Source organism: Cornus florida, unplaced genomic scaffold, assembly GCF_030987335.1.
Source record: "Cornus florida cultivar Cherokee Brave unplaced genomic scaffold, ASM3098733v1 CherokeeBrave_3.0.0_Hap2_Chr06, whole genome shotgun sequence".
Classification (NCBI taxonomy): Eukaryota; Viridiplantae; Streptophyta; class Magnoliopsida; order Cornales; family Cornaceae; genus Cornus; species Cornus florida.
In genome coordinates, this window is record NW_026775576.1 from 88397041 (window position 1) to 88413222 (window position 16182).

Consider the following 16182-nt stretch of genomic DNA (forward strand, 5'->3'; position numbering starts at 1 on the left):
ATTGCGTAATTAAAATTAGAATAATTGAAATTGAAAGAAAGTAAATGGCTGAATCGAAATAGTTGACGAAGATCTAATCAATTGCCATTAAATTGAAATAAAGAAATTGATAGGAAAATGACGTAGAGTCAGTTGAAAACATTTTTAGTTGAAATGCATGTTTTGTGGTGGTGCTGGACCATTGGAATAGGATTACATCTTTCCTACTTATAGAATTCTTTCTCAACTTATTTTCCTAACTTTTTGCCAGAAAATCTCTCATTCCCTTGATTTTCTTCACTTTGTTATTCAAACTAGGTCAAAACCCAATATTCTTTTGCTTCTTATCTCGTCTTGCTCCTTGTTTCAATAAGAAAATCCTTGCTGGAAACTTTCTTTGATCTAGTCAAATGTAAGTTGCTAGAATGTTGCTGAAAAGTTGCTAAGTTCTAGCAACTTCCTTTTATAAACTTGGCAGCTGTGTTCTATCCCAAGTGGCCCATCCTTTAGCGCCATGTCAAGGCCACTTGTCACAATTAGATTTGTTCACTTCATATCTCCAAAGCTTTCCTTCTATACATGTCTCCAAAGCTTTCCTTCTTTCATCCAACTAAACTTCCTATTTTATACGAATTTAGTTATTGAGTTTCATCCAAACTCTAGCCTTTTCATTTTCTATTAACAGCCTATTTTGAAAAAATTCAAATGTGAGGTGCTATATTTTAGCAACTACCATGACATATATCTTCCTATATTTGCTCTTAATATTTTTAAACTGGCCGATCCCCTTGACTCTATATTAGAAATACCTATTTGCTTCTTATTGGTCCACGTCATCGTTGAGATGGCTGCCAAATTTTGGTACCAACAGAAGTACAAGTCGATTTTTTCGTACTTGATAAGAAAGTATTTTATCAATTATTAATACCCATCTTTTATCGATTTTCAATGATATTTCGCTATGTGTCGCTCTAATCTCTGATGTTTAATAACGTGCCAATTTTTCAAACCATCGATTTGCGGGATTAGTTGAGATCGTATATCTGATCCGTCCATTAAAATTTTATTTTTATTCGGAGTAGCTATTAATCAGATCCGTCCATCAAACGACTTCAGTGGGACCCACTTTAGCGCGTAATCCCTTTCTTAGTCGCCAAGTGTCCTATACAACCACTCAGAACTGTGGTCCTGTCGCGATTCACCCAAAGAAAAGTCAAGAGATTCTAGATTTACTTCAAAACTCCACAAATGTTAAACGGCCACATCTCCAAAACTAATGCCTAAATGACACTATTACCCTTACCTCTCCTACTCAACCCCGTCACCTCCTACCGGCACTCATGTGATCAGTTACCTTACTTTCTCTCTCTAGAAAAATTTCCTTGCAGATCCATACACCTCCACAAACCCAAAATCCTAATCTATCTTAGCCCACCACACAAATCTTAGAGGACATTTTTTCTCTCTCTCTCTCTTCCTTTTCTACGAGGTTCGTTTCGTTTTATATTATCCACTTTCGATTTGATTCTCTGTTCAATTGTTGTTGTAACCATAGCGATCGATTTAAATTTTGTTTATTGTGTGACTCTGTGTAGTGTAGCTTAATGGGTGTTTCAATCTTCTGCTAATTACTGCATAGAACTGATTTGTATCTGGGTTGAGTGGATCAATTATGAATAATTTTGGGATTGCGAGTTGAAAATAAGGTCTGTGACACAGCTTGTTAAATGGGTCAATTGGGAAAAGTTTTTGTGCAATTTAAATTATTTAATGAATGAGGGACTTGGGCTGATTAGGATTTTAAAATTCGTGTTGATTTGATAGATGCAATTCAGGGCTTTAATTACCCTTGTTTTGTTTTCTGAGAAAATATATTGAAATTCTACTCAGTTTAGTCTGATAATTGGACGGTGCGCTGTTGGGTTCACTAATTAATCTCTATGGGGTCCTAAGTAATGAAAAGTATAAAAAATCCAGATTTGGGGTTTAATTTTTGCTCATTACATTGCAATTTGAGATCTTGATGCTTTGTTAATGTTAGGAAACCAATATTATTCTAAATCTATTAGGCAGTCTTTTTTTTTCCAATTGTTATTTTCTTGCTTAGGAAGTCTATTAATTCCTTATTTTCCTATATAATGATGGGAATGTAATAGAATTAGGGTTATGAATGAAAAGTTGAGAATTTTGCTGGGTAATCCCCAATTCAAAGGATTTTTGGTGGCTGATCTCCAATCAAAAGACCAATTTAGGGTTTAGAACCCTAACTGTTAATTTCAGAATATTGGGGTGTAATTTTTACTCATTGCATGTCAATTGTGAATATCAATATTTTCTCAATTTCAGAATATTAGGGTATAATTTTCTTATTGAATGGCAATTTGGGATTTCAATGCTTTGTTATATTCATATTATAGATTTTTAAGTCAATTCGCAGTCACTTGGAGTTGTCAAGTCTTTCAAAGGAATAGCCTTGTTGAATTTTGTTTGCTGTTTGGGTTTTTGATCTGATGGAGGATATGGTTTTTGAGATCCTTATACTGTTCTATAAATTTAATTTCATGGATTATTTACTTGTAAGATTGGAAATTTGGAATTATGATTTGTGATTGTGACTTGGAGTGACGGGTATGATATATGTGTCTGTATTGTTTTTGTTTTTGTGCGTGCAAAGTATTGTGCACAACAGGACTACACTGTCTGCCATTTTTACACATCTCAGATGCTAGTTTCTCTATTTTGACTGCAGGAGGGAAGGCCATGTGAACTGTTTGAATTTGACTGTAATTACCACATTTGTCAGTCAGTCAGTCTATTGGTCGTATTGGTGTACCCAAGATGAGTATTGGTAAGGGTTGTGAGAAATTAGGAAGAATGATGCCAGGGAATGTGTCTGTGAGTGCTTACTCGTCTTCTCTTCTACTATCCCCAGTTCTTTCTGTTTGGGATTGTATTGTTCGTAAAATGATGTACTCCTTCAAACCTGAGTGGGTGTAGGTATCGGTTTTTAGTTTTCGACGTCATATTAGTTTTCAATTCCGGAACGTACTAGAATTTATTTAGTGTTAAATATTAAAAAGGAGAAAGAGAAAAACAAAAGATATAGAGATAATGCATGTGTCTTAGAGAAGTTTTCTTGTTGAAAAAAAGTTGAACAAGCAAGGCTAAGTAGTTGGAGGGGTTGGTAGTGTGTTATTGGATAACATGGAATCTGCCAAGCTGCCATCTGGATCTGGAGTTAGAAAAGTGAAGAAGAAGCAAGTGAAGGATGAGTTGGATCGTCTCAAACAGGCTGAGAAGAAAAGGCGGCGCTTGGAGAAAGCCCTGGCTACTTCAGCAGCCATCATTTCAGAGCTGGAAAAGAAGAAACAGAAAAAGAAAGAAGAACAGCAGAGGCTTGATGAGGAGGGCGCTGCGATTGCTGAGGCAGTTGCCCTGCATGTCCTACTAGGTGAAGAGTCGAACGATTCATGTAAGATCATGCTGAATAAGGATGATGAGGGATTCAACCCTTGGGATTGTGCTAGCAATGATGACCCCGTCATGGGTGAATGTAGAGCACTCCTTCCCCATCAGGACTTCTCGAAACATTCACTTGAAGAAGTTGGGTGGTTGTCTAATGCTTACATATCTGGATATGAGTGGAATGACGGGGGACACAGTGACTGGTCAATCTCGTGTGGACATTTTGGGAGGGATCTCCATACCTCATATTTTGATGAGGGATGTTGGGATACTACAGAGATTTCTGCAGGTCTTATTGCGGCACAGGCTGTTTCTTCACTCCAAATTGCAGAAGACTCCCACGTAGACCAGTTGGTCTTTGGCAGAATGCTAAGAGGAGAGTAAGATGAAGAGCCTCTGTTATGTAGTCTGGTCACTTGATAGTGTCCTACTCTTGGTATGGTTCTCAATAATGCCCTGTATATATTTACGGCGCATGTGCCCCTTCTTATTTACTGGATATCATGTTTGTTCCATTGAACACTGTTCCTCAATTCGGCTCTCAAGCTTCGTTTTTTCATGTTATTCTGAGAGCTTCGTATATCCTTGTTGAATGGTACGCAACTATGAGACGCCAAAGACTTGATCTTTGTTTACTCTAGGCAAAAAACATTGGTCAATGGAGCTTGAGGTTTTTTTGTGGTCCCTTAATATTTCACAGTTTTATCATCTCCTTAATATTTCACAGGTACTATTTCTTGATTACTTCTCTTTGTTTCTTGGAACAGTTTTATCATCTCCTCTCATACTATTTCTTGATTGCATAATAATAGTCGAATTGTAGAATTCCAATTCACGTGATTTTTGTTGTGGTACTCTCCGCTAGCAATGGGAAAGGAAGGGTCAACTCCTGCAAAATTATGCTATTTTCTGATCGTCCGCGATATTAGGCACGTAAAATCCGAAATTATTTTCTTCATTTTTCAGTATTTGGGAGACTCCAAGATTAGGAAATTATTTTTCAATGTAAATATTTTACTGAAAATGATTTACTAAAAATTTCGTTAGTAATTTTTCATATATTATCTTGGGTCATCTAATCATTGGGATTTTTATTGAACCCTGCAAAGTTGGGTTGGTCGGTTGACGAACAGATTTGGGTCGATAGTAGGAATAGAGAGTGGGGAGAGAGAGTAACACTTGTGAGTACTGTTGGTGATATTGAAGAAAGAGGGAGTTAACGGGCCACAAAAGCTAATCTAGAAAATATTTTACTAAAAAATGAAAAGAACATTTTACATGAAAATGTTTTGTTTAAAAAATATTTTACAAGAAAAACATTTTACTTTTCAAAATGTCAAGCAGCATTTTGATCACACACAATGGATTATGAGCCGCAGGAATAGCTTGGCATGTTATGACCATGAGCCTGAGAGTATTGTGGCCAAGTGAAAACCAGAAAACAAATTTTGCCTTATTTGGAAGGACTTTTTATTTTTTTGATGTAAGGTTTATTTAAAAGAATGTTGAGTAAAAGTAATAGAAACTTAAAACTTTTCATACGACCAGAAAATTCTACATTGGCTTTTACAAACGGTGCCTTAATTGCAACAGCACTTCTTTGCCAACAGTTTCAGTCAACATCCCTAAACACGAGGAAATTTCTAGTACTAATCGATTCTATAATTTCTGTTCACAGCTGGTCTCGGGTATATGTAAATATACGCTAAAACAGGTAAATATAAAGTGAATGTGAAAGTAACAAGCATGTGAATCTTACAACACTTGAAACAATCATTCTACCCAACATACAGTTTCCAAATTCACCCCCATTATCCACCATTTTCCAAAAATTAAAAATTTAGAGGAAAAACAACAAAGCATGTCCGAAGTTCAATAAGAACTTTCACTCCTTGAACCTTGATCATGTGTAAGAGTCAAGAATATGGGAGAGGAAAAAAAAAAACAATAGAAATGGTCTCTCTTTTTTCGGCAGAAATGGGCAAATTTCACAGCTAAACAAAATCTGAGAACATGTTTACACTAATTCATAATGAACAACATGCCAATGACTTTTGAGTAGTTTTGACTCGGTACATGTAGCAGTCATGCTTGTTGATAATAGCTCCTCATGTACCATGCTGTGAGTTCTGCCGCAGGGGTGCTTCTGCATCTTGCTGTTGTTGCTGCAGAAGCCGATCCTCCTGATTTTCCAGCTCCGAACTACTAGAGGGTTTGGCACCCGCAGAAACAAGGTTTCTAAACCAAGTACCTTGGAATCTAGGAGCTTCTCTGTTTGAATCGTCTTGGGACTCAGAAGTAACAGCTGAATTGGAAGAGACACCCACAAGAAACTGATATGCAACTTTGCTGGCGGATACAATCTCTGTTTTAGCTTGTCTTAGCTGCAACAACCCACAAAAACTATGAGAGGAAGTACTGGAAGACCACATTTTGAGCAAGGTAGCATGGAACCAACATAAAAAGCATAGCTATTAAAATATCAAGTGCAGATTATGAATCCACATCCCAGTGCAGGCCAATTCTAGCACCATACTGCATGATGAAAAAACTTGGTGCACCTGGACAGCTAATAGGCAACTCCAAACAGTGTCACATTTAACAATGAAATTGGAGAGAAGGGGATGGCATGCATCAAGGTTTGCATGAAACTACTTTCCCCATTTTTGGCTGGTACAAAGTGATGGCAGAAATAGAATTTCAATTCAAGAAGTTTGCAACCATCTCACCCGATATGCTGTGCTTCCTGCTATCTCGACAGCAGTATCACCAGCTTGAGCGAACCGGTTAACCCAACCTGTTACAGTAATTTTAAGAACGTGCTTGACATAGTGAATTGCAACCACCAAAATTAACCTGTTTTAAACAAAAATTGATTTCTCAAAGGTAAAATAACACATGACAAAAGATGCAGGCCATGAAGATACTAACATAAATAAAGTAAAATGAGTCGATATTGGATACAGACAACTGAATATATCATATGCTATGGTGCATAAACTTCCACATAAATTTGTGAATTTGTGTCATCACTGTCATGCTATGGTCGTTAATATCAAATTATCAATTGGACTCTACAATTTTTTATAAACTTCTCTGGGTTCAAAATCCACAATATTTTTGTGTTAAAATTCACATGAAACCTTCAAATAGAACCCATTATATATATACATATATATATATTTGTGCATTAAAATCTGGTTGTACATTGACACGAAATAATCATAATATTACAGATGATGACAACTACACGAGAAATGATCACGTGATTCAACTTTTTTACAATGAAATGATCCATTAAAATAGAAATACATTCACAATAAACTAGAAAATATGTAAAGATATGTCATAGATAAACCATTATGTATAATTTCCACTATATATTTCCAGTAGATGTGATATATTAACTTCAGTTCGTCCCAAGGACAAAGTAACAATTGCTGCAGTGCAGCTGTACCAGATGCTTCCCAATGGTACATCATTTTTGAAAATAAGAAGACCCTATTAAATTGTGTTAAGATAGGAATCTTCAAATGTCATTTACACTATCCATGATAAAGCATTTACGCTATTCTGCCCCTATTATCTCATCTAACCAAAGGGTCCCGACTATTTAGTGTTTTATATGTACATATATTTCAATAAAATTCCTAAAATGTCAATTGACATCTAAAATAGTATTTAAACCTTTTCAAGCAAACTATCTACAAACTTTCCAGCAAAACCAAAAAGCTTGATGCCTTAGTTTGCACTAAATTTTTCAATGACTGCCACTCATAGAGGAAGTTGTGTAACTAGAAGACTAGTAGTCAAACTATGGTGAGTATGAGTCTCATGCTGAGCAGGGTGATTCATACTCAAGTAAGCCTCGTTCAACCCACTAAGTGTTAGTTATAAAATTTGGGTTAAAGCCCCTCGGGCGTTGGGAAATTTACATCCTCCATAATTTTTTATATTATTTATTTTTTCCCTTGGCAAGAAACTCACAATCCCACATGCCCTCATGGAGACTTGAACTCTCAATCTTATACTTTGGAAGGCGAAGAAGTACCCACCAGGATACAGCCTTTGGTTCATCCTTCATAAATTTACTTAACAAGAAGCAAGAAAATGCCAAGGTATTAACTCTTTTCAGGTATGAGAGCTTAAATCCTCAACTTCCCATGTAAGACACCTACTATTGGCCCTATGAGAGCTTGAATCCTCAACTTCCCATGTAAGAGGAGGAGATACCACTCGAGCTATAGACTCAGTGGTTTCCCAGAAGCATTAACTTGCCCATATATATTCCAGCTCAATGAACGGAGGATCTGCCCACACTATCCATTTCAAATTTGTATGGCACATCTGGAGGCAACACACCTTGTCTATTAAGCAGAGCTGTACTTGGACAGGGATGCAATGTTGCTTCTCACATGTTTAAGAAGCTGTAATGTATATCACGGTGATGGGCACTTCATCCATAAGCACAAAATAATATTTAACAGAGTCTAGTAGTCCAGTACATAATATTCAGATGTAAGGGGGGAGATGAAAATGCAAATTACCAGGAAGTTTAGACACACCGAGCCTTTCACAGAGCTCATCACAGAAGTGATTGCAGTTTTTTGACAACAAGTCATATGAGTTTCCAGGCCACTCTCTACTAAGTTCTCTGAGAATCTGATTGACCTTGAATATAGAAAAGCTTGTTTCTCCAAGGACAATTGATTCACGATATGTATACATCGGATTTTTTCCACAAGGGCAGCTAAATACTCCAGTACCTTGCTCACAGAACCCAAATGACCACTCCTCGTCTCCATAAACCTGTCATACAATGATACATATACCAAATTTCAAAATTCAAATGTTACCAACAATAACATTAAGGTCATATTTAGACATGGGAAATGCATACAAGCATTGTGGACATTCATAAACACTAGATAGATGCACATTAGTTGAATGTCAGGTTGGAAGCTGAAAAAGAAGCAGAAAAAAGCAGATTTATGACTTGTGTTAGAAGGGCCAATTCTACTTGCATTAAATATCACAAGTTTTCTTCTCATTTATGTTTTGGATGACCGTGATATATGCTTGATGCATATGAATATCGATCAAAACTTTTTAAAGTTCAAATCTTTATCAATAACACCTTGTAAAATCTTTTTTTTTTTTTCCAACACCGCAGGTATCATGACTCAGTGGCCACTGAATCGATAACTGCTGAGAGTTGTAGTTAAAAGGAATTTGCAAAAACAAATTCGGAAAAAGAATATTAATATGTATGATCATGAACAATAAAAAAAGGGGAAAACATAAAGTTTAACAGCCAAGAGGATAATCAAATTCACAGGCCAGCGAATGATAAGATAGAAAGAATCTCATTCTTCACATCGAATCAATCTTTATCATTATACAAATTGTCTAATGTGTAGGAGAATGTTCATACTTCAATTGTCAAATCTCATTCTTCACATTGAATCAATCTTATCATTATACAAATTTTCTAATGTGTAGGAGAATGTTCATTCTTCAATTGTTAAAAGGGTGCTCCTACACCATTAAAACAGTAAAATTCTTATTAAAAGAAAAGGCACTTCCTTCGCTTGCTCTCACCAACTTACTCAGACTGCAAGGGTTGAAACCGTCCCTTCAGCACCCAAACCTCTTTTTAAATTATGAAAAAAAAAAAAAAAAAAAAAAAAAAAAATTAAAAATTACCCAGACTGCCAGTCCTGTAGGTTGGACGGATTGATGGGTCAACCCAGGCTCGACCCAAGGAATAAAATCTCCAATTCTCAATCCAAGCCTAACCCTTGCTCAAATATTTTGAACTTGGGTTGAGCTCAGGTTGGAAAAATCAAGCTAAAGATCAAGGTTGATCTGTGACGAAGAATAAGATATTGATTACAATTATGTACATAATATGCAAAATTATTAATATAAATATAATTTGGGTTTAGAATTAGGGTAAATCCATTTAACTAGGATTGGCCCTGGTTTGGGTTGCTTTTCAATTCAATCCCAACCATAATTTTGAAATGGTTGCCAGACCTGTGGAAAAAACCAGGTTGGGTTTGAATTAGCCACCCAAGTTCAACCCTACAACTTATGTCCCCCCTCTCCCTATAAATATGCAAAATTATAAATATAAATATAATTCGGGTTTTGAACTAGGGTAAATCCATTTAACTAGGATTGACCCTGGTTTGGGTTGCTTTTCAATCCAATTCCAACCATAATTTTGAAATGGTTGCCAGACCTGTGGAAAAAACCAGGTTGGGTTTGAATTAGCCACCCAAGTTCAACCCTACAACTTATGTCCCCCCTCTCCCTATTCTACATTCATACTCTTTCTTGTGGATTACAAGAATACCCGGTTATCCCTACCCTCCAGCCAACTTATCTTACACTTGCGTCACCACCAATGGGCTAAGGAGACCTTAATTATCCACAAGTAGTCTCTTCAGCAATAGAACTCTGAACCACTCTCTCAGATTGCAGCCCATAGAGGAGGCTTACCTCTAAGATTGTCAACAAGGAAACGATGAATCTTCAACAATTTGAAAAGACATGAATAGTCGCAAAAAGTTAATATCATGCCAAAAAACTATGAATTAAGTCTTGAGAAAAAAAAAAAATCAAGTATAATAATTAAGAACACATACAGAAGAACAAAACAAAAGAAAACTAGGTGCACCAAGGTTTTCACAACCATTCCCTTGAGGAAGAGGGTTTGAAGAATATGAAAAAAATAATAAGAGACTAACCGTTCCCATGAGGAAGGAGGGTTTGAAGAATATGAAAGAAATAATAAGAGACTAACCATTCCCATGAGGAAGAAGGGTTTGAAGAATATGAAAGAAATATAAACAAATAATAAGAGACATGCGCACCAGCACCAAATTATATACTCGACAATGGTTTGTGAAAAATTCATGCACTCATCTCAGTGTCCTTTCCAAGATGACCCGTTTGAACCCTTATTCTTTATTGAAATTGATCAAGTCCAGAAGCTTCTTCCAAGAGCAGAAGATGAGCTTCATATTGGTTATAAGTTGATAAACAAAGCATAGATGTCTTCCCTTTCGTTTACAACTAATATGTCTCCTTTATCAACACAACAGCAGAAATTTTGATCATTTTATAAATAAAGAGAAATGCTTTGACTAAGTAGTGAAGTCTGCACAAACAACAAATTTGCATATATCAACAATGGAATATCCATACAATAGTGAAAACAAAAGTTAATTGTATCATACCAAAGTTAATTCTTGTTTTCTGTAACATACATAACACTGTGGACCTGATATTAAGATTGCACAATGGTCCAAGTTATGGAATTCTAAAACACGTAAACACATTCCCTAATTAATTGTGGCAGCCAGAGATGCACCTTTCTCAGATACCAATATCACAATAAGTAAAAGAGAATTATTTATTTAATTTTTTTAAACTAAAAAAAAAAAAAAAAAAAAAATGCCACTGCATAATAGCAGTCTTGACATCAACTTAAATAATTATAACCTCTCTGCTAAAACATAAAGAAGTTGAATATACTAATACTAACTAAAGGATAAGTATCTTCTAAAAAGAAAATGTTTTCAAAATATCACTTCAAGATTTATACTCAACAAGCAATGTAGCCAACAAAGCCAACCATGATAGTTATTTGTTAGAGGTAGCATATTTTATCTGAAAGGGAGTTCTGCTATGCAGCATTGTCTCTGGGAAACTAGATCCAACAAACTTAATTTTATCTCTTCAGCCCCTGTATCTAAGAAAGCTAAATACCACAATAATACAAATTTACAATAACCATAAACACATTTTGGATGAAATCCAATGAAATTTTAAAAAACTTGGGTTCTACTGACAACTCCAGTAAAAACACTAATTAGAAAGGACTTGTTTGTTATAATCTGGAATAATTTCACTTGCTTATTGACAAAAAAGTCTATGCATGAGGATTAACTACTGTATGCCTTTGCTCAGGAACAAAAAACAATGAAGGAAAAAGATCCTCTATGAACATGTTAATTATTCCAAATTTAGTAAGAAAAAATAGGATAAGCAATTTCTGCCGTCACTAATACAATAGATCTTAAAGCCTGGTAAAATGTCAGGAAAAAAAAATTGGGCTAAGTAAATGCAACTATGAGATATCAAAAGGTACATAAATACCAGTTGTTTAGGTTGGGTTTTGCAAAAAAAAAAATTATGGGAGATCACAAAAGCAAGTATTAACACAACAAACTAGAAGCAAATAATCTGGAATAATTTCACTTGCTTATCAACAAAAAACTCTATGCATGAGGATTAACTAATGTATGCCTTTGCTCATGAGCTAAAAAATGAAGAAAAAAGGTCCTCCATGGACCTCTTAATTATTCCAAAATTAGTGAGAAAAAACAGTATAAGTAACTTCTGCCCTCACTAATACAATAGACCTTAAAGCCTGGTGATCAAATGACAGGGAAAAAATAACGTGCTAAGTAAATGCAACTATGCGATATCAAAAGGTACATAAATACCATGTGGTTAGTTTGGGCTTTAAAATAAAATTATGGGAGATCACAAAAGCAAATATTAACAAAACAAACTAAAAGCAAATAATAACATCGTTTTATGTAGGATATACAGCCAACACATCTTGTTGCTTTAACAATTGGACATATAATGCCTAGGAATATGATTGACTTCTCAGAGGGACCCAACAGCAAAAGAATAAATAAATAAAATCAACACCGATCCCATAATTAATTTTTTCAGGCATGGCTTATAAAATACACTGCCCTCACAATAATGAACAAATATCCTTAGCCTTTGGTTTTTCAAATTGAGGTCGATGCAGAATGCCAAATTAAGAGAGGTTGTTATCAAATCTTGAGGTTTTAAGATATTCCAAACTAAGAGAAAGTCATGAATGTGAATTTGTTAAGAATACAAGTCATGAGCAAGTAACAAAAAAGAGCCACCTCAAGATCAACAGCTCTTGATGTCACTATGCAATTATCCATGAGTAGACCAATGGGCATTAGTTCAGATGGTATCATCTCTCCTGCCCAAAGAGGAGGTTGAGAGTTTGAGCCCTCCTAGGGGCAGTATTGTGGGTGCGAGTGCGTTTGCTTGAACTTCCATATATATATGCATTATAGAGGTAATGGAGTAAATGGACTAACAACCATCTTAAAGAGGAAACACAAACAAAGTACCAACTATTCTTACCCCCTATTTCTCCAAACTTAACCTTTGGTACAAATTATTATTATTATTATTTTGCATTTCTTGACCCTTTCAATGAGATGTTAAATTAACAAGATCAACACTGAGAAGAAGCGGAAAAAGGAAAAAGAAAAAAGAAAGAAAAAAAAAAAAAATTAGAGAGCAACTTCATATGATACATTCACAACCACGAACTGGTGATGAGTACTGATTCTTTAATAGATAAAAAGAACACACTAAAAATTAAATCGAACTAACATGCAACTAAAATTAAATCACTTTACTTCCAAAAATCGAACTTATTGTCAATAAAAAATAACATCAACACTGAATATACAACGAAACAGAAAAACACAAGTATTTGATTAAAGTCAAAATTTATATATCAGCGCACCAAAAATACGAAACTAAACCCTAGATCTCTTATAAAGTGCAAAATTGCATAACTCAGAATGGCAAAATTAAAAATACACACATACATAAATGGATGTATAAATATAAACATATATATATACACACACACACACACACACACACACATACATACATACATACATAAAGAAAATCGGAGAGGGACCTGAACGGCGCTGTGGAAGATGCCACCAAGACCGATACCGTCTTTAAAGATCTTGTTGATCTGAACAATGGTGTTGTTCGTCTTATCTGAACCACTATTCGTCACGTCATATATGTGGAGGATCACCTCCGTCATATTCATCATATCGTTTCCCTCTCTACTCTATCTCTCTCTACAAATTGGTCCAGAAACCCTAAGCTCCTCAGAATCAGACTCTCTCTCTCTCTCACTCGCTCGAAACTCTCTGGGATGACATTATTCAATCATATACCAAGAATCACCAAAATCCTTATCAACACCAACGATCATTTCGCCTCCATCAACGTCAATTTTTTCCTTTTTCGCTGTACGATTCCGTGTGTTTGATTTGATGATCGTCTCGATATGCTCAATCTATACCTTTCTTGCTATTCGGGTTTTGTTTGAAGTTTCAAAGTCCAAAACCTTATGTGTCCGGATGCGGCAACAGTTACATTTATGCATGTATAAAAAATTACAGGAGTAAATGTAAATATTCTTTATCTTCATTTTTTTATTATTAATTGGTACCTTTTTTTCTCATACTTTTCTTCTTCCTCCTCTTCTTTCTTTATTTATTTATTTTCCAAAATTTATTACAAGTGAATTGTAATCATACAAAATAAAACAATCTTTTTATTTATTTTCTCTCCACTGTATTTTTCCTAAACACAAAATAAGGTTTATATAAATCTTTTCTTTTTCTTTTATTAATATGCTAGAGAGGTTAACACCCTTCTTTCTCTCTTTTTTTGTACCATGGCACATGAGACTTTATGCCACCATTTCATTTTATGACAGTTACAACTAATTAGAATCATCCTATTCAAATAAAAAATACTAATAAATACACTTAAAACTGATTTATTGCCTTTATGTGAGAGGAAGGAATGCCACGGGAGGAGACTGTTTAGCAGTCTCATTTGGGGACAAATCTCACTAAATGAATGTGATTACGATTTAATTACTCAATTCAACGTTAAAGTATGAATTATAATTAAATATATTTGATAGCGTTTTTAAACATAGTCATTAAATTCTCATCAAAGTGGATGGTGGATGGTGAAACTTCGAGTCTTGGCCGTGTGTGATGGACTTGGATTTTCTAAGTTAAATATTCTCTAAGTTATTCTTAATTAAATTCGCTAGGCATTGACACTAATTTAAAGAAAAATTTAAAACTACACTTTACCTTTCCCTCATCTTTTCCCAAAAAAAAACCTTATCTTTTCCAAAAACAAATCTTCCCTCTCTCTCCTATTTATTTATATCTTAAGCAAGTCGTTTCTATTTCTCTTTTAACTTTTCTCTCTCGTCTTTCTATATATAGGATATTTTTGGTTGTATATCCATGCTTATATATATATATATATATATATATATATATTCTTTTTCAATTATTAATATTGTCAGTAAAAGTTGCATGTCTACGGTGAATTTTTCTTAATTTAAAAAGGTGCAGTTTTTAAATTTTGATAAATTTTTCTTATCTCAAGACGGTGTAATTTTCAAACTTTCTTTATAAATTAGTTGGCGTTGTTTAACACGACCAGTAGATAATTTTTAAATGTCACGAGTCAATCTGCAGCGAATTCAATTTAGGATAGCTTATAGAATATTGAAGTTAGAGAATCCAAATTCGTGTGTGAGTTTCTTGCCTATAACTAAAAGAAAAAATATATATATTTAATAATAACAATACTTAAAATAGAATGACAAGAATATCATTTACACTAAATATTTATCTTTTAATTACCACTTTAAAACGTCAACTCTTAAAAATTTGAGTAAATATTTTTAATTTTATCACATAGCATCCTATATACCATATGATGCAATTGAGTTTGCACCATTTTTATCACATACTTGGATTCTGTAAGTTAAATATTCTTTAAGTTATCCTAAGTTAAATTCTTGCAGATTGACATTGTGATATTTAAAATCTATTTACTGCATGTGGTAAATTACGTCAATTAATTTAAAGAAAGTTTGAAAACGGTATCGTTTTAAGATTAAGAAAAATTTACCAAAGTTTGAGAACTGTACCGTTTTGAAATAAGGAAAATTCACCATATTTTAACAACGTTAAAGTCGTTCTCTCTCTCTCTCTCATCTTTTGCGAAAAAGATTGCTCCCTCTCTCCTCTTGCTCATTCCCACGATTGGGGAAATATTTCACGCCAAAAATGAATGTTCTTTCCCATTATTTTGGTGCCTAGAAGCTCTGGTTCACTCTCTTTTTCTAAAATCTAAATTGCAAAATTCCTCTTTTTAAAAAATTTAAACTGCAAAATTGCTCTGGTTCACTCTCTTTTTCTGAAATCTAAATTGCAAAATTCTCTCTCTTTTCACTCTTTTTTTTTTTAAATCTAAATTGCAAAATTTCTCTCTTTTTTTAAATTTAAAATGAAAAATCCATTACAAAGGCTTAAATATTTCTCCAATCGTGAGAATAAGCAAGAGGAGAGAGAGGGAGCGATATTTTTATGAAAAGATGAGGAGAGAGAATGACTTTAACATCATTAAAGTATGGTGAATTTATCTTAACTTTAGTAAATTTTACTTATTTCAAAATATTTCAGTTTTCAAACTTTCTTTAAATTAGTTGACGTGATTAAACCCAAGCATTACATATATATTAAATGTCACGTGTCCATCTACAAAGAATTCAACTTAGGATAACTTAGAAAAGATTTAACTTAGAGGATCCAAATCCATTTATTAGACCACGATTAACCGGACTAACCGGAACTAATTTGTAATTTTTTTTTGGTGATCGGTGCTAATGGCGCAATTGATGGCCAGGGCAAATTGGGAAGGAAAAAGTTCCACAAGAAAATACTGAACATACCAATCGAAATCATCTATTCAGACATCAAACATACCAATCGAAATCATCTATCCTTTTTATAAATTATAGCAGGTTCAATTGTC

General features: G+C 34.3%; 2 protein-coding genes across 2 annotated transcripts; one reads left to right on the forward strand and one right to left on the reverse strand.

Annotated features, from left to right (window-relative positions):
- Nucleotides 1-1270: 1270 nt before the first annotated feature.
- LOC132312676 (uncharacterized) lies at nt 1271-4188 on the forward strand. Its single transcript, XM_059811142.1, has 2 exons — nt 1271-1468; nt 2729-4188. Exon 2 carries the CDS (start codon nt 3184-3186, stop codon nt 3826-3828), a length of 645 nt encoding a protein of 214 aa, XP_059667125.1. The 5' UTR covers nt 1271-1468; nt 2729-3183; the 3' UTR covers nt 3829-4188.
- Nucleotides 4189-5220: 1032 nt separating this feature from the next.
- Nucleotides 5221-13672, reverse strand: LOC132312675 (uncharacterized). Its single transcript, XM_059811140.1, has 4 exons — nt 13232-13672; nt 7992-8253; nt 6174-6241; nt 5221-5828 (listed from the first exon to the last, which is right to left on the reverse strand). The coding sequence occupies exons 1-4, from the start codon at nt 13373-13375 to the stop codon at nt 5553-5555; spliced, it is 750 nt and encodes a 249-aa protein (XP_059667123.1). The 5' UTR covers nt 13376-13672; the 3' UTR covers nt 5221-5552.
- Nucleotides 13673-16182: the final 2510 nt, after the last annotated feature.